We start from the raw sequence: 23981 nt of genomic DNA on the forward strand, positions 1-23981 counted from the left end.
AAGCCCCATCAACAGGCAGCATAAAAGCAAGCAATAAATCAGGAGAAAAATAATTTTAGTCATACATTTTGTTGCGGCCAACACATCAACAGGATATCAGGGACAGGTACAGAAAATGCTAAGTCTTATGACAAACTCAGTTTGGGAAAATTATAACTTCATTGATACAAACCTCAAATAGAATACAATCTAACTTATCAAAAAGGAGAGCTTCTCATCTTCCTCACATCAAAAGGAACAGTCTGTTAATGAGGATCTTCAAACAGAGCTAGTGTGAACCAAAAGTAGTTTTGAATTCTCTATGGTGAGATGGTTACTACTGGGCAGATTGAACAAACCACTGCACTCTTGCTGGTCAGGGTAACATCATGTCAAAATTCTGGGTACAAAGGTTCACAGAGAAAGACTTAAACATGCCTCTTCCATATGGATGATGTCAACTATCATATAGAAGTTGTTCTGACACGATATTAAATCTTGAAATGTAATCTCAGCTTTACCTCCATTCTAGAGTTCAAATAGTACCACAGCTCAAACAACCAGCATGTCAGGTGGGTACAGCATGTACAACTGAAGCTGCCTCAATTGCATAATGTTCAAAAATGCATAATGTGCAAAAAGTGGAGGGATTTGAATGTCCTTATGCATGAATACTAAAAACGTAGCATCCACTTTCAGCAAATGGACCACTATTTCAAAAGGGATTGGAGAATAAAAATAGAAGCACAGGTCAGACTACACAGAATACAGCAAACAGTTACAGTTCCCTTATCTAAGGAAAGGTATAATGCATTGGAAGGAGTCCTGAAAAGATTCAGGAGGTTGATTCCAGGTATTGAGGGATTTTATTACAGAGAGAGCTTGAATAGACTGGGGTCTTATTCTTCTAAACTCCATTGAGTACAAGAGATGTTATTGAAACAAAAAATATTCTAAGTGGCACTTGTCAGGGCAAATGTGGAAAGGTTGTTTCCCCTTGTGGGAGAATCTAAGACCAGAGAACAATCTCCAAGGAAGGGGTCGTCATTTAAGACACAGCTGAGAAATTTCATCCATCAGAAGTTAATGAATCTGTGGAACTCTTTAGTACAGAAGACAGAGGAGGCTGGATTGTTATACCTTCTAAATGGGGTCATATTCAAAGCTGAGGTAGAGAGATTTTTAAACATAAGGGATTAAGAGTCATGAGATAAGGCAGGAAAGTGAATTTGATAGGCCAAATGGTGTATTTCTGCCCTTACATCTTAAGATCTTGTTTCTAACAATAACCAGAAGTAGACAGCTGGATGTATTTTCTTGTAGAGTACCATTCTGAGAAATTTGTCATTAAAACCAGGCAATGCAAAAGTTACAGTACGATCACAAAATAACTGCCCCCATTTCTAAAGAGGGATTAATAAAGAAAGCTTCACATTTACGGATATCTTTCCCCATGACTCTCACGAACATGACATATGCAATTAATAACTTTGAAGTGTGATGCCTGCTATCGTTTTGCTCTCAACATTATCTCTCAAACAGATTAGCATGAATGAGCAGTTAATATTTTTCTTACCCCTTTGCTTTCCAACTGAAGGGAAATGATCAAGAAAAAGCTCTGCTACTCTAATAGCCCCAAGTCTTCCCTACATCACAGCCATAGCTAGACAGAACTGCAGCTTAATGTATTATTTAAAAGAGATACCTCTAACAGTGCATTGAAAGTGTCTGCTTAGGATTTAAGCCCACGATAAAGGATGTCTTTCATGATTTTGGAATAGACTGAAATGTTTTCAGGGCAATAAAGTACTTGGAAATGTAATCACTCTTGTAATGTTGGGAATCAACAGGGAATTTACAAAAAACAAGCTCCCACAAATTAAAAAAAATGATTTAATGACATTAACTGGTAAATAAAGTAGTCTGGACACTGATGAACTCCCAGGGCAAACAGACTTTCATTTAATCTGAAAGACTGCATCTCCAAAAGGCAAGCATTCCATCAATACTGCACTTGAGTTTCAACCGAGATCATGTGCTCAGGTCTGTATCAGAACTTCATGGAATTATGACATACACTGGGAGGCAAGGATGGTATTAATCAATTAACAGTTTTATAATATTAAAAGGGCAGAAGGTAGTGAAAGGAAAAGACTTAGGTAAAGTTCTATCACAGCTAAATTCTTAATGTAGCAAATATTTCAAATGTTCAATTCAAACCACATAAAATTAACATTCCGCAGTTATTCTAGCAAATGACAAATTAGCATGATCATTACCTGACAAGCTATTCTGATGAGGAAATTCACCACGGTATCAGTGTGCTGCTTATCAATAGGTTTCGAAAGCAGATGATCAGCCCCTGTTAAGGACTGGCTGCGTCCAAATACCTGTTGGTTTAAAAATATTTAAAGAGAGGTTACTTTGCAACAAAATTGCAGATGAACTTTTCTGATCAAATTGATCTGAAACCAATCTGATCCAAAATTGAATTAGTAGGTCACAATTTTTCAGAAAGTTCAATTTATTGCACATGGTCAGTTCAATTTACCATGGGTGGTACAGTGGTTAACACTGCTGCCTCACAATGCCAGAGACCTGGGTTCAATTCCTGCCTCAGGGACCTGTCTGTGTGGAGTTTGCACATTCTCCCCATGTCTGCGTGGGTTTCCTCCGGGTGCTCCGGTTTCCTTCCACAGTCCAAAAACGTGCAGGTTAGGTGAATTGGCCATGCTAAATTGCCCATAGCATTAGATATAGGGGTATGGGTGGATAGCTTTTCGGAGGGTCGGTGTGGACTTGTTTGGCCGAAGGGCCTGTTTCCACACTAAGTAATCTAATCTAATTTAATTTCTTGGGTGCATTAATATAAATCAAGTTAACGTGAGCTGGACCAGCCTCCAAAATTGTTTTTGCTCCAGGAGAACTGGTTTTAACAGTTTGATAATTTTCTAAGCCAACACATATTCTAAACACTTCAGAAGGAAGGAAGTAGAGTTTTGATTACGTAACTACAAAGAATCCTTTTCTGCTATAAAGCACTATTTGACCTCTATTTCAGCAGATAGATTTGGCTTTGGAAGATTACAAATTTACTGACGATGCAAAACACTTGCAGTCCTCTAAAAAATCAGAGATCGTTTTGGTGTGAGAAGGGAAGAATCAGTTCATTTTCCACATTATAAAAGTTAGTCTTAGACATTCCCTGAATGTTGATATCAAAAATCCATAAACAGAACATTAAGCTGGCAAGGAACAGTTTTGTAGTTATGTGAATGCATTTCTGACTTCAACACTTTTTTTTGAAAACTGAACTCTCTCAACTGAGCCAAGGCTTAAACTCCACTTTGCAAAAATGAAAGGAAGAGAAAAAGACGACTAGCTGAGAGTTCTCTCTCCACAGATGCTGCTATACTCGCTGGGTATATGCAACATTTTGTGTTCAATATTTAACAGACTCTAAAATATTAAGTATGTGATTGACAAAAAAAATAGTATTAGCCACAATTAAGATAAACAGTAAGATTCCCAAAGATTTAACCTCTATTATGTACACCTTCTGCAATTATACCATTACATCATATGAAAAATGAATGCACTTTCTAACAAAGTGAAAAAAAGTAGCATCACGAAGAGTTAAATGCAGTAAACTGTATAAATATGCAGAGAACAGAGAACATGTGCTGTTCATGACTAAATCAAGGTAAATTTTTGACCATTCCAGTTTTGCCATCTCAGCATTTTTCCTTCCTTAGAGAAGTATATTAGAATAAAACAATAAGTACAGAAATCGGCACTGCTTAGATCAGAAGAGGGTGTCCTACAGAAAAACGACATATTCAATGACTTTAGCAAATTACTTTAATAAGAGAGAAATGCTGAATTCATTCTATTGGATGAGTCATGCTTTCTGAAAGCAACACAAGGTGAAGTGAGACCAGTTTGGCTAAATACCAATTATGTCAATGCATAAACTGCTAAATAGTAATATGTAGGTTGTCATCACTTTTAGTTCAAATATCTAAAAACATGACACATTGACTACAGAAACAGTTCACAATTACACACTGCATTTCAAGGTAAACGAATTAGTTATCTGCTTTCAAATGCAGAAATTGATGAAGTTATTTTACATTACATAAACCACAACATTCTAATCAAGTCAAGTATTTGTATGTTGCAAAGTTACAAACAATCTTTAATTTATTGTTGAGAGTACTCATTTATAGTAACATTATCACTTTAATTGGAAATACATTTTTCAACTATATTTAATTGCTAGCTAAAAGACATGAAATGGACTTTAATGCAATTTGAACTAGAGTGCAAATACTATAGTGCCAGAATTAATTTAGCTGAATCCAAAACTTTACCCATACAACTGCATCAATGGAGTGATCAAAGCATCAACTACATAGCCCAAGTTACCGATCCCAAAACATTTCCTCGCAAAGAAAACATTGCATTACTGCTCTTGAACGTGAACCAGATATTGTCCTCTATCTTTGGACTGTACTCACAGTTCCAGCATTTGTTCTGAAGCGTTTCATATCCTGAGCAGAATCCACTGATAAACCTCGTCTGACGTTGCCATTGGTTGCACTGGTTCCCTCGCCACCGCCATTTGCGTCAGGATCGGAGTCTGGCTACATTTTTTAAAACAGCATGGCAGGGAGCAGGGGTGAGGAATTAAACATAATGGTAAAATATTTAGTATAATATGGCAATACCTAAAAATCAATACATCATATTTCATAGTCATCTTATGAAAAAAACCCTCAAAAAACAGATATCAGTGGTAAAACTCATTTCAGCAATTTGGATGTACACAATAAAGGAGTTTTGTTTTCTTCTTTTAGTTCTCCTGCAGTCAGAGTTGAGGGGTTAATTATTGGCATATAGTCTTTAAGGTACTGAAATACCCTACATACAGAAGAACTTCGATTATCCAAACAAGATCAAAGTCCCGATGCCTGGCTAAACTATGTTATTCGGCACTTCAAATAACTGAAAGAAATAGCTCCCCACCCACGTCCCTCGGATAATCAAGACTCTTCTGTATACAGCATCAACCTTCCTTTCGTGTACAATGCACCCTCAGATTCAACATTTCTCGTCATTGTGTGACTGGATGCCAAGCTTACACACACCCGTTCTTTTTATGTATAGACTGTCTGACTATAGGACAACTGTCTTTTATAGTACAAATCTAGCACCTCTTCTAAACTCCTAACAAGTTGAAGTAATTATGTATCTTTGAATTGCAGCCCCTGTTATGGGAATCATGGCACCCAATTTGAATGCAGCCCAATTCCATAAATAGTTATGTGTTATAAAAATAGATAATTGGTCAGCTGAGGGATAAATATTGGTCAGGACACCTGTAAGCTCTCACAAATGTCTTGAGATCTTTTACGTTCACATATAACAATAGACAAAGCTGGAGCTTAAAGGTGCATCTGAAATACAGCACCTGCAACAATGAAGTGCTTTCTCAGTTTGCGTTGGTGGCTCAGCCTACAGTTGATGCTTGGAAGTGGAACTTAAACCCTCGAACTTCTGACTCAAGAGGTGAATGCATCAAAAGACTGAAGTAATGATGGGACCTTCCTCAATTACACCAAAAGATGTTTTGGATTATAAACAATAATAATCCTAGGGAGGAGAGTAACTGCCACTTCAAATCATAGCACTAAAGTAAGTTATGATTTCATTCTGTGAAATTAAACCTTCGAGGTAACTAAACTGCTAGTGGATGAGAATCAAATCAAAAACGAAACACAAAGTTATAGATCCAGTAAACAAATTGAGGTTTCAGCACAAAGTGGAGGCTTCCAACAAGGGCGGCATGGTGGCACAGTGGTGGGCGGCATGGTGGCACAGTGGTGGGCGGCATGGTGGCACAGTGGTGGGCGGCATGGTGGCACAGTGGTGGGCGGCATGGTGGCACAGTGGTGGGCGGCATGGTGGCACAGTGGTTAGCACTGCTGCCTCACAGCGCCTGAGACCCGGGTTCAATTCCCGACTCAGGCGACTGACTGTGTGGAGTTTGCACGTTCTCCCCGTGTCTGCGTGGGTTTCCTCCGGGTGCTCCGGTTTCCTCCCACAGTCCAAAGATGTGCGGGTCAGGTGAATTGGCCATGCTAAATTGCCCGTAGTGTTAGGTAAGGGGTAAATGTAGGGGTATGGGTGGGTTTCGCTTCGGCGGGTCGGTGTGGACTTGTTGGGCCGAAGGGCCTGTTTCCACACTGTAAATCTAATCTAATCTAAAAAAAAAAGAAATAATTTTGGTAGGAATAAGAGAAAAAAACATTGCTTTAAAAAAAATCATCTTATTCTGTAACTGAGCACACAAAGCTAATTGTAATTTCAATCGATGCAGGTAGTTTCTTTAATCAATAAGGGATAACATGCACTGATTTGATGTCCAAAAAACACTGCTTCGAACATCCAAAGATATTTAACTGCATATTATTAAAATTGATAACTTATTTATCCTCAGATGCATAACAAATTCAACAAGCAATCCTCTGAAATGTTAACAACTCTGATATTGATACAGGTTTAGAAAAACACAGCACTGCATTGCTAGAATGGAGCCTCAAGACTGTGTACAAAAATGGTATCCCTCTTAAAATAATGAAAGATGACTTTTAACCTGAATCAAGGTTATGCTAAAAATGAACTTGAAATCTTGAACAATGGAAAAATACCCAATTGTCAAGCTTTTAAATAGAGGATAAATTGATATTCTACATATTACTTTACCTGCTGGTCCTTGATTCTCTGCAGCTCCCATTTAATGACAACTTCAGCCAGATCAACAGCTAACTTCCTCTGTTCAATGGTGACACTTGGTGTGAAACCTAGTCGCTGCATGGCACTAACCATGTGTTGCACAAGATGATGTCGCACTGGGAAGTACACCTAAGCAGAAACATTATTCCCAATTGCATTACAAAATACTCACAATATGTCCTTTCTTCATGTCTAATTCTCATTATACAAGAAGGAAGGCTTCTAAAATCTCCTCCTATAAACTGTGTACTTATGACACACCTTTGTTGGGCAAGTATAAATTGGTACCGTTCAGGGACCACACATTTCCAGTAAATATTATGCACATCTGACTTTTTTTTTTCCTTCTGGTCCAAGACAACAACTCTTTTATACGAAGAATATTGGACAACTCAGACTGGAATAGAACCAGGAATCAAACTAATAGGTTTAAATGAGAACTTAAACCATGGAAGTGAAGTGAAATGTGAGAGAGTTCATTCCAAATGTAAAAAACTTGCTTATGGAACCCAGTCAAAATGCATTTGTCTGATCACAATGGGATTTTTGCTCTCTATTGTTCTGCTGAAGATTCTGCATTTCTTGTAATGTTACAAAGTGATTGTGCAAGATGAGGTGCCATCTGCAAAATAAATGGTTACTGCTACAAAAAGACCACAAACTACCTACACCTTTCAAGTGGATGTTAGGAAGGAATCCATAACATTTCCTGATGCAGCATGTTTCTGCAAAGCTGCCTTTACTGTGGTTTACTGGCCTCTCCTTTGAATTTGGAGGTTTACTTCTGCTGTCTATTTATACTACTCTCTTCAAAAAGATAATGATAACTGTATAAGACAAATGGGGAATTTTAAGACGGAGGGGGCACATTTAAGGTGAGGAGAGATTTTTTAAAAAAAGGGCCTTTGTTTTTAAAAAACAGAGGATGGCTCGTGTGTGGAATGAACTTCCTGAGGAAGTGGTGGATGCAGGCACAATTACCTATGTGCAAGTACATGAAGAGGAAAGGTTTGGAGGAATATGGGCCAAACATAGACAGGTGAGACGAGTCTAGTTTGAGATGTTTGGCATCGACAGGTCGGACTGAAGAGTCCATTTCCATGCTGTATGACTGGGGGTTACACCCAAAACATCGACTTCTCAAACTTCTGATGCTGCCTGACTTGCTGTGTTCTTCCAGCCTCCTGCTTGTCCACTTTGGTTTTGAGCATCTGCAGTTGTTTTGTCTCTAATGACAGCCAGCAGAATTGACACAAATGAATAATCTTAATGCTAGGGGACAGTAAAATCATTGACGATAAAAGGCCAAGTTCTTAGCTTTCTATTTTCCTGGCATTGTATGACAATGGAGTTATTGACTAATCACAGTAATCAACCTTTATCAATTTCAGTCTATACAATGTATACAAACAAACTAGTGGAACCATCACATCCAAAATGTTGCCCTCCCAAGCATGTTACAATTACCATGGCACAAATTTTTAAATACACTTTCCTTTGTTGAGGTATTAGCTAATAGATAGAAACCCAGCTTATTCTTGTAACAACTTACCCTAAAATGTTGAACAATGAGATGCAAAATGTGAACCAGCTGAGGCACTGTATGCCCTTCTTCCACAATGATTTTTCTTGTCCAGTGAGTCAGCATTTGATGCCCATCTTCCATGCGAGCTGGGACAGCAGGAGTCAAAATGGCCATCGCTTGCCTGACTACCAATCGAGCTTCCATAGCATGAGCTTTAAGCAAACTGAGGAAAACCTGTGAAAAAATAATTGAGAAACGCCTGACCTTGAAACAATGTTACACCCTAAATTCTTAAAATTACGTACATCGCTCATTCACGAATCATACCTGAGTTCAATGCCTTGCATCGATTCCTAATCTGAGAATTGAACAATTTTAAAATTCTCACCCTTATTTTCAAATTCCTTCATTGCTTTACCCATCCTATGTAACTTTCTTTATCACTACAAATTTCCTGGAACAATGCATTGCTACAATTCTGCATGCAAATCCAAATTTCAATTCTCCTCAAGCTCTATAATTCCCTGTATACACTTTGCTGTCTCTCTATGTCTCCATCACAATGCTACCTAGAATGTACATCCTCAAAAAGCTTTGGTCACCTGCCCTTCTAAGTTCTTGATATGGTTGATCCTGGAGGGACAGGATGTACATGTATTTGGAAAGGCAAGGAGTGATTAGAGATAGTCAACATGGCTTCGTGTGAGGGAAATCATGTCTCACAAACTTGATTGAGTTTTTTGAAGTAGTAACAAAGAGGATTGATATGGGCAGAGTAGTAGATGTGATCTATATGGATTTCAGTAAGGCATTCGAGAAGGTTCCCCATGGAGACTAGTTAGAAAGGTTAGATCTCATGGAATACTAGCCATTTGGATACAGAACTGGCTGAAAGGTAGAAGACAGAGTGGTGGTGAAGAGTTGTTTTTCAGACTGGAGGCCTGCGACCAGTGGAGTGCCACAAGGATCGGTGCTAGGTCCATTACTTTTCATCATTTACATAAATGATTTGGAAGCGAGCAAAGGAGGTATAGTTAGTAAGTTTGCAGATGACATCAAAATTGGAGGTGGAGTGGACAGTGAAGAAGGTTACCTCAGAGTACAATGGGATCTTGACCACACGGGCTAATGGGCGGAGGAGAGCCAGATGGAGTTTCATTTAGATAAATGTGAGGCACTGCATTTTGGGAAAGCAAATCTTAGCAGAATTTGTATAATTAATGGGAAGGTGCTGGGGAGTGTTGCTGAACAGAGACCTTGGAGTGCAGGTTCATAGCTCCTTGAAAGTGGAGTCACAGGTAAATAGGATAGTGAAGGCAGCGTTTGGTATGCTTTCCTTTATGGGTCAGAGTATTGACTACAGGAGTTGGGAAGTCATGTTGCGGCTGTACAGGACATTGGTTAGGCCATTTTTGGGATATCGCATGCAATTCTGCTCTCCTTCCTATCGGAAGGATGTTGTGAAATTTGAAAGGTTTCAGAAAAAATTTATGGATGCTGTCAGGGTGGGGTGACCTTTTAGAGGTTTATAAAATCATGAGGGGCATGGACAGGATATATCAAACATAACAGCGCAGTACAGGCCCTTCGGCCCTCAATGTTGCACTGACCTGTCACACTAATCTGAAGACCATCCCACCTACTCTATTCCATGTACATCCATATGCCTGTCCAATGACGACTTAAATGCACTTAAAGTTGGCGAATCTACTACTGTTGCAGGCAAAGCATTCTATACCCTTACTACTCTGAGTAAAGAAACTACCTCTGACATCTGTCTTATACCTATCTCCCCTCACTTTAAAGTTGTGTCCCCTCATGTGTGTTGCTCCCATACTTGGAAAAAGGCTGGACAGGGAGAGCCTATCTAACCTTCTGATTATCTTGCATGTCTCTATTAAGTAGGAGAAAGTGAGGACTGCAGATGCTGGAGATCAGAGCTGAAAAATGTGTTGCTGGAAAAGCGCAGGTCAGGTAGCATCCAGGAAGCAGGAGAATCGACGTTTCGGGCATGAGCCCTTCTTCAGGAATGAGGAAAGTGGGCCAAGCAGGCTAAGATAAAAGGTAGAGAGGAGAGACTTGAGGGAGGGGTGTTGGGAATGCGATGGGTGGGAGGAGGTTAAGGTGAGGGTGATAGGCTGGAGAGGGGGTGGGGGCAGAGAGGACAGGAAGAAGATTGCAGGTCAAGAAGGCAGTGCTGAGCCAGAGGGTTGGGAGGTAAGGTGGGGGGGGGATGGGAAATGAGGAAGCTGGAGAAATCTGCATTCATCTCCCTTGTGGTTGGAGGGTTCCTAGGCAGAAGATGAGACGCTCTTCCTCCAGGTGTCTTGTTGCCATGGTCTGGTGATGGAGAAGGCCAAAGACCTGCATGTCCTTAGCGGAGTGGGAGGGGGAGTTAAAGTGTTCAGCCATGGGGTGGTTGGGTTGGTTGGTGCGGGTGTCCCAGAGGTGTTCTCTGAAACGTTCCACAATTAGGCGGCCTGTCTCCCCAATGTAGGGGAGGCCACATGGGGTGCAGTGAATGCAGTAAATGATGTGTGGAGGGCGCAGGTGAATTTGTGACAGATATGGAAGGATCCCTTGGGGCCTTGGAGGGAATTAAGGGGGGAGGTGTGGGTGCAAGTTTTGCATTTCTTGTGGTTGCAGGGGAAGGTGCCGGGAGTGGATGTTGGGTTGGTGAGGGGTGTGGACCTGACGAAGGAGTCACGGAGGGAGTGGTCTTTCCAGAGCTGATAGGGGAGGGGAGGGAAATATATCCTTGGTGGTGGGGTCTGTTTGGAGATGGCCATTAAGTCACCTCTCAACCTTCTTCTCTCTAACGAGAACAGCCTCAAGGCCCTCAGTCTTTCCTCGTAAGACATTCCTTCCATACCAGGCAAAATCCTAGTAAATCTCCTCTGCACCCTTTCCAAAGCTTCCACACCCTTCTTATAATGCGGTGACCAGAACTATACACAATACTCCAAGTGTGGCCGTACCAGACCTTTGTACAGCTGCAGCATAACCTTCTGATTCCGGAACTCAATCCCTCTGTTAATAAAAGGCCAAAACACTATGTCTTTTTAACAACCATGTCAATCTGAGTGGCAACTTTCAGGGATCTGTGTACATGGACACTGAGATCTCTGTTCATCTGCACTCTCAAGAATCTTACCATTAGCCCAGTACTTTGCATTCCAATTACTCCGTCAAAGTATCTCACCTCACACTTGTCCACATTAAACTCCATTTGCCACCTCTCAGCCCAGCTCTTCATCCTCTGTCTCTCTGCAACCTACTACATCCTTCGTCACTATCCATAACTCCACCGACCTTAGTGTCATCCGCAAATTTACTAACCCACCCTTCTAAGCCATCATCTAGGTCATTTGTAAAAATGACGAATAGCAGTGGACCCAACACCGACCCTTGCGGTACGCCGCTTGTAACCGGACACCAAGATGAACATGGTCCATCAACTACAACCCTCTGTTTTCTTTCAGCAAGCCAATTACGGATCCAAACTGCTATGTCTCCCACAATCCCATTCCTCCGCATTTTGTATAATAGCCTACTGTGGGGAACCTTATCGAATGCCATGCTGAAATCCATATACACCACATCAACAGGTTTACTCTCATCTACCTGTTTGGTCACTTTGTCAAAAAAGTCAATAAGATTCGTTAAGCACGACCTACCCTTCATAAAACCGTGTCGACTGTCCCAGATCAGATTATTCTTTTCTAGATAGTTATAAATCCTATCTTTTATAATCTTTTTCATCACTTTACCAACAACTGAAGTGAGACTCACCAGGGTTGTCTCTACTACCCTTTTTGAACAAGGGAACCACATTTGCTATCCTCCAGTCCTCAAGCACTATTCCTGTAGACAATGATGATTTGAAGATCGATGCCAAAGACTCGGCAATCTCTTCCCTTGCTTCCCAGAGGATCCTAGCATAGATCCCATCCAGCCCAGGGGACTTGTCTATTTTCACACTCTGCAGTATTTCTAATACCTCTTCCTTGTGAACCTCAATCTCTTCTAGTCTAGATGCAAGTATCTCTATTTTCCTCACCAACATTTTCATTTTCTATAGTGAACACTGCCAAAAAATGCCTATTTGAAGCACTAAATAAATAAAGTCCCAAGGGTGGGTGGAGTTCAGAATTGGAGGGCATAGGTTTAGGGTGAAAGGAGAAAGATATAAAAGAGACCTACGGGGCAACTTTTTCACACACAGGGTGGTACATGTATGGAATGCGCTGCCAGAGGAATGACGGAGGCTAGTACAATTGCAACATTTAAAAGGCATCTGGATGGGTATACAAATAGGAAGGGTTTGGAGGGATATGGGCCGGGTGCTGGCAGGTGGGATTAGATTGGATTGGGATATCTGGTCGGCATGGACGAGCATATGACTCTAAATGCAATTGCCTTGATTGAAACAAACAAATTTAATGTTCATTGTGGAAAAAAAAACAAATGCAGTTCCAGTTACAATAAATGTTGGCCAGCAAGGAACATCCTCAACCACCGAATAAATAATTAACTAAAAAAATTTCAAAAACATAGGCATTACTATGGGATTGCTAGACTTAAGCAAGGTTATAATGTTGCTGAATTTGTGTTTAATGTCATATAAGTGTGAAATATCTCGTTTGTCCCAAGTTTTCCAGTAATGAACACGGAAGTTAGTAAGTTTGCAGATGACATAAAAATTGAAGGCGTAGTGGACAGCAAAGAAGGTTACCTCAGAATACAACAGGATCTTATCAGATGGGCTGAAGAGTGGCAGCTGGAGTTTAATTTAGATAAATGTGAGGTGCTGCATTTTGGGAAAGCAAATCTTAGCAGAACTTATACACTTAATGGTAAGGTCCGAGGGGGTGCAGATTTATAGCTACTTGAAAGTAGTGTGGCAGGGAGATTGGATAATAAAGAAAGCGTTTGGTATGGTTTCCTTTATTGGTCACAGTACTGAGTCCAGGAGTTGGGAGGTCATGTTGCGGCTGTACAGGACATTGGTAAGGCCACTTTTAGAAACTGCGTGCAATTCTGGTCTCCTTCCTATCAGAAAGATGTTGTGAAACCTGAAAAGGTTCAGAAAAGATTTACAATGACATTGCCAGGGTTGGAGGATTTGAGCTATAAAGAGAGAGGCTGAATAGGCTGGGGCTGTTTTCCCTGGAATATCAGAGGCCGAGAGATGACCTTATAGAGGTTTATAAAATCATGAGGGGTATGGATAGGATAAATAGATAAAGCCAATCCTGGGGTGGGGAAGTCCAGAACTAGAGTGCATTGGTTTAGGGTGAAAGGAGAACGATATAAAAGGGATCTAAGGGGCAACATTTTCATGCAGAGGGTGGCACGTGTATAGAATCAGCTGCCAAGGAAATGGTGAAGGCTGATACAATTGCAACATTTAAAAGGCATCTGGATGGGTATGTGAATAGGAAGGGTTTGGTGGGACAAGGGCCAAGTGCTGGCAAATGGGATGAGATTAGGTTAGGATATCTGGTCAGCATGGACGAGTTGGACTGAAGGGTCTGTTTCCGTGTTGTACATCTCTATGTCTCCAATTGTCTAGAAGTATAGAAATATATCTGCTCAACAACTTAATAAGACAGTAAAATAGCAGTTGCATTGGCTAGGCCGAAAAAAAACTTTGTTGCTCCATACCAAACAGTAAAATTTGTAAACACTGGTGCATGGGATCAACTGATGCTGTTTGTATAAGTCTTTATTTACAAAATGGTTAAAAAGTAGAATCGTAGGGAGACAGGATATGCTTGGTATGCTTTCCTTTATTGGTCAGAGTATTGAGCACAGGAGTTGGGAGGTCATGTTGCGGCTGTACAGGACATTGTGCAATTCTGGTCTTCCTCCTATAGGAAGGATGTTGTGAAACATGAAAGGGTTCAGAAAAGATTTACAAAGGACATTGCCAGGGTTGCAGGATTTGAGCTATAGGGAGAGATTGAATAGTTAATTCAATAAACCGTAAACAAAAAAAAAACTCCAGTCATCATTCACTTTTCACACAAACCACTCCATGCCTGGGTTCGTGCCATTTAAGCATACAATTCCAAAGGTGGATGGATAGCTACTCTGTCAATACACTGACTGTGTCAGGAGTTAACAAAGTATTCATAAAAAGCCAATGAGAATTCTGATGGGTGGTTTTGGGGGTGGGGGGGGGATGGAGTTTAGACTGCAAAAAAACAAATAAGCTGAGATTTTTGTGACTGATTCAGTGAAAGTAAACTTGCAATAAAAATGATTCAGTACAATGAAAGCCACACATAATTTGTCCATGGTTTCAGAGTGTCTTTTGTACATTTTACGATGCATATTATTGGTCTCTCTGCTCAACTATCTATTTACACAGGTATTACTGTTGGTAGATGGGATCAACATTTTCTCAATTAAAATCTGATATTCAGTCACATCTGCCATTTAAAGCTACATGAAATTACATGGCTTACAATATAAAGCTTACCTGCAAGACTATCTTTTTATGAATTGCAAATTTGGCTATGATATGTGCCAGAAGTAAGTGACCACTGTATTTGCAGGCTGGATCCACACAGGTCTTGGAAAGCAAGCAAGGCCATGCAAACGTCATCAGGCGTCTCAGTTTGCTGTTCCGATTTTTATTATTGTCATGGATGTGGTGGGGTGCATGCTCAACGAGAAGGGTTGCAAATTGCAGCAAGTAAATCCTTAAAGCATCTAACATTTCAGCATGCTTCTCTGGATCCAGTACCTGAGATTTAAAAAAATCCATAACTATTTAAATAGATAAAGGATTAATAAAAGTTAATAAATTAATGAGTACTGGCCAAAGAACAAAGTGGTGATGAGAAGAACTGTATTTAAAAAAATTAAATCATGATTTTTTTTTAAACAGAGATATTAAAATCTAGGTTGCATTGTCAGGGAAAATGGTGAAAACAGCTTTAATAGCAGCTTTCAATTGGGTACTGTGAATATTCTTGACAAGAAAAATTTGAAGGGTAATAATTAAAGAGCAGATGAGACAGACGGACTGACTGGATAAGTTTCGAAAGATGACAGCAGTGGAAAAACAGGCTGAATGGCCTCCGTCTATGCAGTACGATTCTACAACATTAACTGCACTTGAATTGAAAAATATATTGGCTCTAAAGAAATGCTTCTGGAAACCACCACAATTTTCTTCTTCTTCACAACATCAGTCATCACAATTACATAAATTGTGTAAATTCACAGAAAATAAATTATATAAAAGCCATGAGCATCTTGAATCCTCTCAAGATACTCAAGGTGCAGAGATCATTGCTGGAAACGCCTCAAATTGTGGAAATGTCTGAATTATTAATATGTACCATCTAAAATCTCTTCTGTTAAAAGCAGAAATGATTTATGAGTTGCCACAGGTGGGACTACATTTTAAGATACAGTGAAGAATAATCACACTTTCAAACTGATGAATAATTTATTGGAATTAAGCAGTTTACCGCACTATCACAGCAAAGAGCAAAGGCATGAAGTGTAACAAAAGATTCCTTGGCTCATATTTACAAATAAGAAACCTGCATCAATATCCAAACCATTAGCATTACCTTTGTAATGAAAACACTTGTAATGCTATCAGGATTATCTCCCTCAGGATTTGGAGGCCCTAAAAGTTGCTCCCCTTCACCTTTGTCAAAGCTGTATTGGAAAGCAGGAATCAAGATGTGCTGCAGAGCCTAAAAAAGGACATACCAGCAAAATCATCAAATAGCATATGATATTCCTTTTATCACACACATTTGAATGCCGCAAAATCAGCAATATCATTCAGTAAGAAGCCAGTCAACCCATTACACCTAAGCTCAAACATGTCATATAAAATAGTATATTTTAAAGTTTAGTCATTTCCTTTAGTTCTGAAGATCAAATACTTGTAATAACATAAATATCAAAATATTGTTTAAAACTCTCGAAGCAAGTTGAAATGAATACAAGTGCTTTGTGCGGAGATATATCTGACATATAATTGTACAAGAGAAGCACATCAGAACACAGAACCCAAGGTCAGCTGTGCACTGATCACCGATCCTTCAACGGTTCATCTGGCTGAGTAAATGCCACCAACCGTACAAAGCATAATCTTCAGCTGATATATTTTTGCAGGTATGCGCAGGCAAAGTCAAAAGGTAATGGATAGCATGCAGCAAAAGAGAACGAGTAAATATTCAGTTGGGTTTATCATCTTCTTAATTTGTGAATTTTTGTTTAATTGCATCTCTAAATGCGAACTCAGTCATTTTATTTAATTGAAGTACTTCGGCTGAAATTCCTTTGTTGCTTTAGTCATGCAGATATTTAAAAGTCAAAACATTTCAATGATTAAAACATAAAATATTTGATATTTAAATCTATTCATCCATCATTAACAATCACCACGGAAATACATTAAATTCACAAATACATTAATCCAAAAATACATTGTTACATTTTCCCATTACAGTTACATTATAATGGTTAATCAATCTGGAGAATGATAGGTCTAACAGCAGCAATATAAATACAAAACGCTGGCTTAGGGGCTTTGAAATGAACAGGTCGAGGAACAAATTAATTACAATACGTGATCACACATGAAATAAATCGTAATTTTAATTATAATTTTGAAGTTATTACTGATCCGATGAACAACAAAAACATTGTACATCCTCAGAAAATGAATTTGCTATAAAAATGTCAAGAATTTGCCTCCAATCTGAAAGAATTTAAAGAGAGAAATTTAAGTCCTTGAGATGTCAAGGCTAAGAACAGGTGAACAGGCTTTCAATTTTTTTTTCCCAAGAAAAGGTGTTTCGACCTGGAATGCACTGCCTGTAATTGAATAGTAACTTGCAAACAAATTGAATAAATACTTGAAAGGAGAAAAATTACAAAAGAGTAAAGGAATGCAAATAATTGGCCAAAACTTTAAAAGGGTTGGTACAAAGAACATGGACTGAATTGCACCCTTCTCTGCTGTAAGATTCTAAAGATTCAGTTCAGTGAAGTTTGTTTTATATTGACATTTTCCAGGAGTTAAACATTTACATGCTCAGAGATAAACAATTCTAGACGTTTCTGAACACGATTGAAGTAGTTCAAAGTGCCAACTAGCTTATTTTTACAATACAGTACCACTCACCTTGGCTTTAAGCTCATCTCCAAAGTTTGGATCATAAAATTCCACAAATCTGTTAAACAGGACACGCTTCTGTGCCACACTGTAATTCTTTGGGATCTCTTCTTCCATATACTCCTTCAGGAAGGTCATATTGCTCAGAAAACGCCCAGTAAATGCTCGAAGCAGTTGAAACAGCAGCTCAATCTCTGCATAATTCCGCCTGGAGGGAAGTCAATTTTCATAACAAATCAGTCATTTCTAAGATAGATTAAATCAGAACTTCAGTATATGCTCCAATCAATTTACTATGGATGTAGCTGCAAACTCAAAACAAATCCCAAAGACAGTGAAGCAACACTGAAGTGCACTAACTTTTCTATAATTCAAAATTATTAAATACTATTTGAGAATGATGAGCCTTGGTAGAGAAAATAAGTATAAATTGTTTCCATTGTATGGAAGGCCAAGGACAAAGACTGAAGTCATTTGGCAAAGGATCCATAACTTTCAAGAGAACTGGATAATTCTTAAATAGAATAACTCGTAAGACAATGAGGAACAGGAGCGAGGAGTTGCATTGATGAGGTAAGAGCAAGCACAGCCAAGGCTGACAAAACAGCCTGCTGCTGTACTGTATGATTCTGCGATTAATCCATTATTATAGATTCCAACAAAGTTGCACATATGGAAATAAGTATGCATATTATGGTAAAAAGAAATCCAAAAAGTAATGAAATTTTAGGTATTTAATTAAAAAATGCTTGAAAGCTTGGCTATGTTTCTTAAACATCAGGTATAGATTTAGGTTTACAAAGATCTTAGTCATGGAGTGTTATTTCAAGTCCAAGAGCTTTCCAAGTGTATGGAAATATGCAACGGAAAAAGCCCTTCACATCACCCATTTTAAGAAATAAATTATGCTAGTCTCTTTTGTTTTCAAGAGAAAACATTGCATACTTGCAATAATTCAACAGGCAAAATGCGAGAAGCTTTGGTTCCTTCCAATGAGTGGCTACCATGCTTTCCTTCCGATGGCGCTCCTGGAAAGCATCACTCACCCAGACCCGTCGTAAGTGGCTCACTAGCTGAGGTTGGCCAGATAACCAGTTCCCATCATTCTTCACTATGATACTGATAATCTGTTAAATAAAATACAACTACATTAAAAAGCTTGCAGTCTGGGAAACAGAGGAGACATTAAATACCTTCATTTTCCTAATGTTGCTCTCACCAACCCCTGCCTTACTGTACCACAGAAATGTAATATTCCTAGGAAAGGAGATTTCTTTTCTCAATTAGGAAAATATGTTCGTAGAAAAATGCATTTTATAAAAACAAAGACCAGGAATGTTTGATTACAACTTTGCAGATTTTTTTTAAAAAGGCTGAGGAAGTCGAAGCGCTCAGTTGTGACTGGTCAAGACAAAAGGCTTCAGTTCACAGCATCACAACTTAGAAGAGGTGGTTAAGTCGAAAACAGTAATTTCTCTGCTTTTTGTGTAACTGTAAAGTGGTGGTATTGGGGGAATGGATAGGATTTTGTTTTGATATTTCATTTTGCTTTGAAATCTTTCAAACTGTATTGTACACTGATCTTGGTTTGGCTTTGCACAATAAACTTCTGCTTTATTATTAGAACTAAATCTACAGACTTATCTGCTTATACTTAAGTGAAAGAACATTGCATTAAATTTAAAATTAAAACAAAATATGACTGATCCGTTTGTAACATTAGCTGGCATCATAAGTTCCTATTACCTTGGCAATGATCATAAAACCTAATTTACTTGCAATTATGATGGGCTCAAACGGTTTTGGAAATACTGAGCTATTCAAATTATCAACAGAAGAAAATCAATCTGGATATATTACAGGATTTACTTCCATTAATAAACATGCTCAACTTATCACAAATTAATCCAAGCCAAACTAACTTTGAGAAAGTACATATCTCAGCCTGCGTCATATATATCTCCAGTACCAGCCCATTATTACACTGGTAGATTTGGGAGACCTGGTGACAATCTGTTTATAGTGGAAGTGACAATCTGCACAGTAAAAAGCTGCATATTACAGCACGCCAAAGTATCAAATTAGGTTTTGGTTCCAAATCAGACATTTTGGAATGAAAGGACTTGCATTTATACCGTGCCTTTCACTATCTCAGCATTTTCCATATACTTTTAGTCAATAAGTATATTGTAAGTCATTGTACTTGCTAGCAATTCTGACTTAGTAGGCTTCCACAACCAGCAATGTAATATTCACATGTTATTGAGGATTATGAAGGCTTGGGTTGAGGCATAACTGTTCGTCAGGACTCCCTTGAGTCTACTTTTTCACTTTGTTTCTCACATCCATCAGAAAGCCCAAATACAGCCTTAGTTAAAAGTCTCAAAATTTGGTACCTCCAACATAATACTACATTAGGCATACCAGCCTGACCTCTAGGTTGACATTCTTGGAGTGGGAAATAAATCCAAAATCAAATCAGATTCAGAGAAGATCCTGACTCAACTGGAACCGAGGACAAACTTCCAGAAAGTAATGTGGCAATTCAGAGTAAGCTGAAAGCAAGAGATTTTGATCTCTATGTGCAGGGTCTTTATCCCAAGCTGGACAACTACATATTTATTACTAATCCAATTATAATGAAAGTCTTAAGTGAAGAGGTTTCTGCTAACAATGTCATCAGTAATTGAAAGCAGAGAAATTTGACAAGTCATGCTTTCCCTGGTCTTGCAAAAATAACTGTTTGCATTATTTCTACAGTCAATTAAACTTCTCAGCAGACAAAATCATCCATAGCAATGTGACCACCTTGAATACTCGCTCATTCAGGAACCATACAACATCCTCATTCAGGGATTATTCCAGAGGTCAGAGGGACAGAAGTACATTTTTTCTTTTGTAATTTGGATGAAGCCAATCAATGCAAAAAGGAGAACAGAACTATGGCCATTTCACCCCTCAATGCTGTTTAAAACAATCTAATTGCAACATTATGTGGAATTGCAAGGGCTCAAACTTTAAGATAATAATCAATATTATCTGGTGGTTAAGTTTAGGATTCAAGGAACTGTGGTGAATTCCTCAGATTCTAGTTTCGACTTTGCACTAATTGTCAAGGAAACTGACTTGTCCATTTTGTAAAGAACTTTATATAAATTTCATTGTTACATATTCCATGACTGCTAATACTTTTTACATCATGGCTGCAGGTACATTATAATAAAATTTAATATGACCACTTTAAACTTTTACGCACTCAAAAAAAAGGGGTAGACCTAACAATACAATTCAATTCTGTACAGTCGGAGAAAGAGAAAGAGAAAGTTGGGAATGCAGCAGTCAACTAACTGGGCAGATCTACTCACCTTGATGGCTTGGAATTGGAGATCTAACCGAATAGTGCTGGTACTGGGAGACCCAGGCCTTACTGCAGCTTGTGCACCAGGAAACAGCAGGTTAACAAACCGGCCTGGTGTGGCAGCCAGCACATCGCGGAGAGGCTTCGCATCTTTATGCTTTAAAAAACTCTAGAAAGGAGCAAGAGAGTTGATCTCAGAACAAAAGGTTAGCCAATTTAGTGACTGTTTCACCAAGTAGAATGAGTAGACTTATCAAACACCATTAGCCTGGTTTCTGTAATATCAATAAGAACAATTCAATGCCATCTCCATATTTTTACATGCAATCGTATCAACTAAATAAAGAAAACGTAACACCATGACTATAATGCACTTCACTGAGAATGAACTTGGAAGCACCAACTTGAAAAAGGGACTGAGGAAGTCCTGACCAATATGAGCATTACCATAAACATTCTGCTCCATTGAGGATCATTCAAAGTGGCCTCCATCATAAAAAGTTCAACAGTCTGTGCCGGATAACGTGTCAGAAACTTGATCAGAGGCTCACGGAATGGACTTCCAGCCTATACAAGAGCAAAAAGTGATTTATTTTGTAAACTTCATTTAAATTTGAAGTAAAGCACAAATTCCTTTATCCAGTGGCAGTACTGGGATTCATATGCTGAATAAAAATGCCATAAATTTATAACTGCCTTTTTCAGAGTCCGGTTCTAGATTGAAGGTTTACTCAGGATCAGCATTCTACAAACTGCGAATATATTTTCACATCGAGAGTAAACTATTAACAGTTCATTATCTAAGGACTTGCACAAGTTGGCATTAATAATTTTCTCCCCAATCCTGTTTCACTGCCTTAAGCATGCCCCTCCTTTGTAATACCCCTGCAGAGATCACTGAGAATTAGCTCGGTAGCAGAATAATATCTTCCCATTAAAACGATCCTTAGGCTTTTTCACCACTGCCCTTTTGCTTGGCAAATGCTCCAATAACAGAAGTGACAACTACAGTTATGTGGATTCTAAACTGGAAAGTTTCAAAGAAAATTAATACATAGTTCAATCTATTTAATTGGAACATCATAGATCCAAACTGGCAAAATTCAGGAAATGGAGTTAAAAGTAATAAAGTTTAGTACATATTCATGTTCTAGCAGAAAGTATTGTGAACTGAAACTAGAGTCTGAATTTATGGTAAACTAGCACAGTTCAATACACAAAAGGTGTCTATATTGTATTCAGATGACCATTACTTACACTTTAAAAGATTGCACAATTTAAAATAAAATTAATTTCCATATTGTTTATAATCAAGAACAAATTTTGAGAATAGGTCATCAACTAGAAACAAGTGTTTCCTGTGCTTCTGGTGACAAAGCTGTCAGTGTTCACCATCAATACACTAATCAGAGACCCAGCAACAATGAAAGACATGCTTGTATCAGGTTTTGTTAATGGGTCACTCTGGTCAATCTCAGGATAATAAGGAAGCAGCAGCAGTTACAAAACCTTGGACTGTCAGTCCAGTAATAACAAAATGTCACCCATGGGAAGAGAATAAAAAGCAACTCAAGGATTTAAGAAATCCAGCAACTGGTTACATCCTGGAATTCATGGTCTAAGAGAATGGTGGAGTCAGATTCAATCCAGGTCTTCAATCAGGTAAGGATTGAATGAGAATAAGTTTGCTGGAAAAGTAGAAAACGTAGAGGAGTTGTGGATGCTGACAACCAGTATACACACAACAGACAGAGCAACGACCATTTACGTCATAATGTTTTAGGAGCAGTGCTTCCAGGCAGAAACAAACAGTCACTTTGAGAGCAATTTAAAATCCAGGCCACTGAGGGAATGTGCACTGGAAGGCACTTTGACTTCCAAATCAGCTGTGGAAGGGATCGGATTTTTAATGATATAATTTAAAGTATTTGGCATAATTCTGATACCATTTATCTGACTTTTTAAAAATATGCATAAACTTAAGTTTGGCAAATTTATCAGAGTTGGGTTTTTGTTCCAATGTATTTTCTGTTTTGAATCTATTGCGACAAATACTGCTGCGCTTAGTTTTGACACATTGGGCAGGCATGACTTCTATCCACTGGGAGAAAAGTGAGGACTACAGATGCTGGAGATCAGAGCTGAAAAATGTGTTGCTGGAAAAGCGCAGTAGGTCAGGCAGTATCGAAGGGGCAGGAGAAATCAACATTTCGGGCATAAACCCTTCTTCAGGAATCTTAGATTACACCTCCTCCCATCCTTCCCCCTGTAAAAATGTCATCCTAGGTTACACCTCCTCCCACCCTGTCCCCTGTAAAAACGCCATCCCTTCGTCGGATATGTGGAACAGTCCACCTTCCGCAGCTACACAGGCACCACCCCCTACCTTTTCCTCCGCTACATCGATGGCTGTATCGGCGCTACCTCGTGCTCCCACGAGGAGGTTTAACAGTTCATCCACTTTACTAACACCTTCCACCCCGACCTCAAATTTACCTGGACTGTCTCAGACTCCTCCCTCCCCTTCCTAGACCTCTCCATTTCTATCTCGGGCGACCGACTCAACACGGACATTTACTATAAACCGACCAACTCCCACAGCTACCTAGATTACACCTCCTCCCACCCTGCCCCCTGTAAAAATTCTATCCACTGTACCACTTGATCTGTCCTTGTCATTCACGTTAGAGAACACTGCACAGCTACACTAAGATCACACCGAGGGAATCTTCTCCTTCCAAATGAAACTTTCAGCTCCGCCATCAAGCAAGATAAGCAAACAATTTACTTCAAAAGATCAGCCACTTTCCTGGCTGACCATAACTCCTGGAAATTAACCCTTTCTCTCTGCACAGATGTTGCCTAACCCACTGAGTGCTCTCCAGCAATCTATGCCTTTGAAATTAATACACCTGTATTTGGTTAAAGTATCTTAATACTATAATTTTGAGTAGGGTCAGGATCAAATTTAATTACCTCAATAAGCATGGCCCGTTCAGTTTTCATCACCACCTCCAGCAGAGGTTTCACGAGAGTCTGAGGTGCAGCCGGAATTAAGTGGAACAGATTAATGATGGCCGAGCAGATTTTCATTTCCTGTGCAAGCAAATTAGCAACATTATGAAAGGACCATCAACATAAGTAACTGTACAGATGCAAAGCATCAG

At 39.1% G+C, this 23981-nt stretch overlaps 1 protein-coding gene across 2 annotated transcripts in view; it reads right to left on the reverse strand.

The window, feature by feature from the left end:
- Positions 1-23981, reverse strand: part of trrap (transformation/transcription domain-associated protein) — a 211024-nt gene that overhangs the window by 119662 nt on the left and 67381 nt on the right. For both annotated transcript variants that reach the window (XM_060840562.1, XM_060840563.1), the window contains 11 exons: positions 23791-23910; positions 21262-21381; positions 20822-20983; positions 18402-18583; positions 17466-17664; positions 15895-16023; positions 14790-15056; positions 8330-8536; positions 6748-6906; positions 4500-4625; positions 2259-2369 (listed from right to left, as the gene is read on the reverse strand). In XM_060840562.1, the coding sequence (XP_060696545.1) occupies positions 2259-2369; positions 4500-4625; positions 6748-6906; positions 8330-8536; positions 14790-15056; positions 15895-16023; positions 17466-17664; positions 18402-18583; positions 20822-20983; positions 21262-21381; positions 23791-23910 (1782 nt within the window). The remainder of the gene's footprint in view (positions 1-2258; positions 2370-4499; positions 4626-6747; positions 6907-8329; positions 8537-14789; positions 15057-15894; positions 16024-17465; positions 17665-18401; positions 18584-20821; positions 20984-21261; positions 21382-23790; positions 23911-23981) is intronic.

This window comes from Hemiscyllium ocellatum, chromosome 20 (assembly GCF_020745735.1).
Source record: "Hemiscyllium ocellatum isolate sHemOce1 chromosome 20, sHemOce1.pat.X.cur, whole genome shotgun sequence".
Classification (NCBI taxonomy): domain Eukaryota; kingdom Metazoa; phylum Chordata; class Chondrichthyes; order Orectolobiformes; family Hemiscylliidae; genus Hemiscyllium; species Hemiscyllium ocellatum.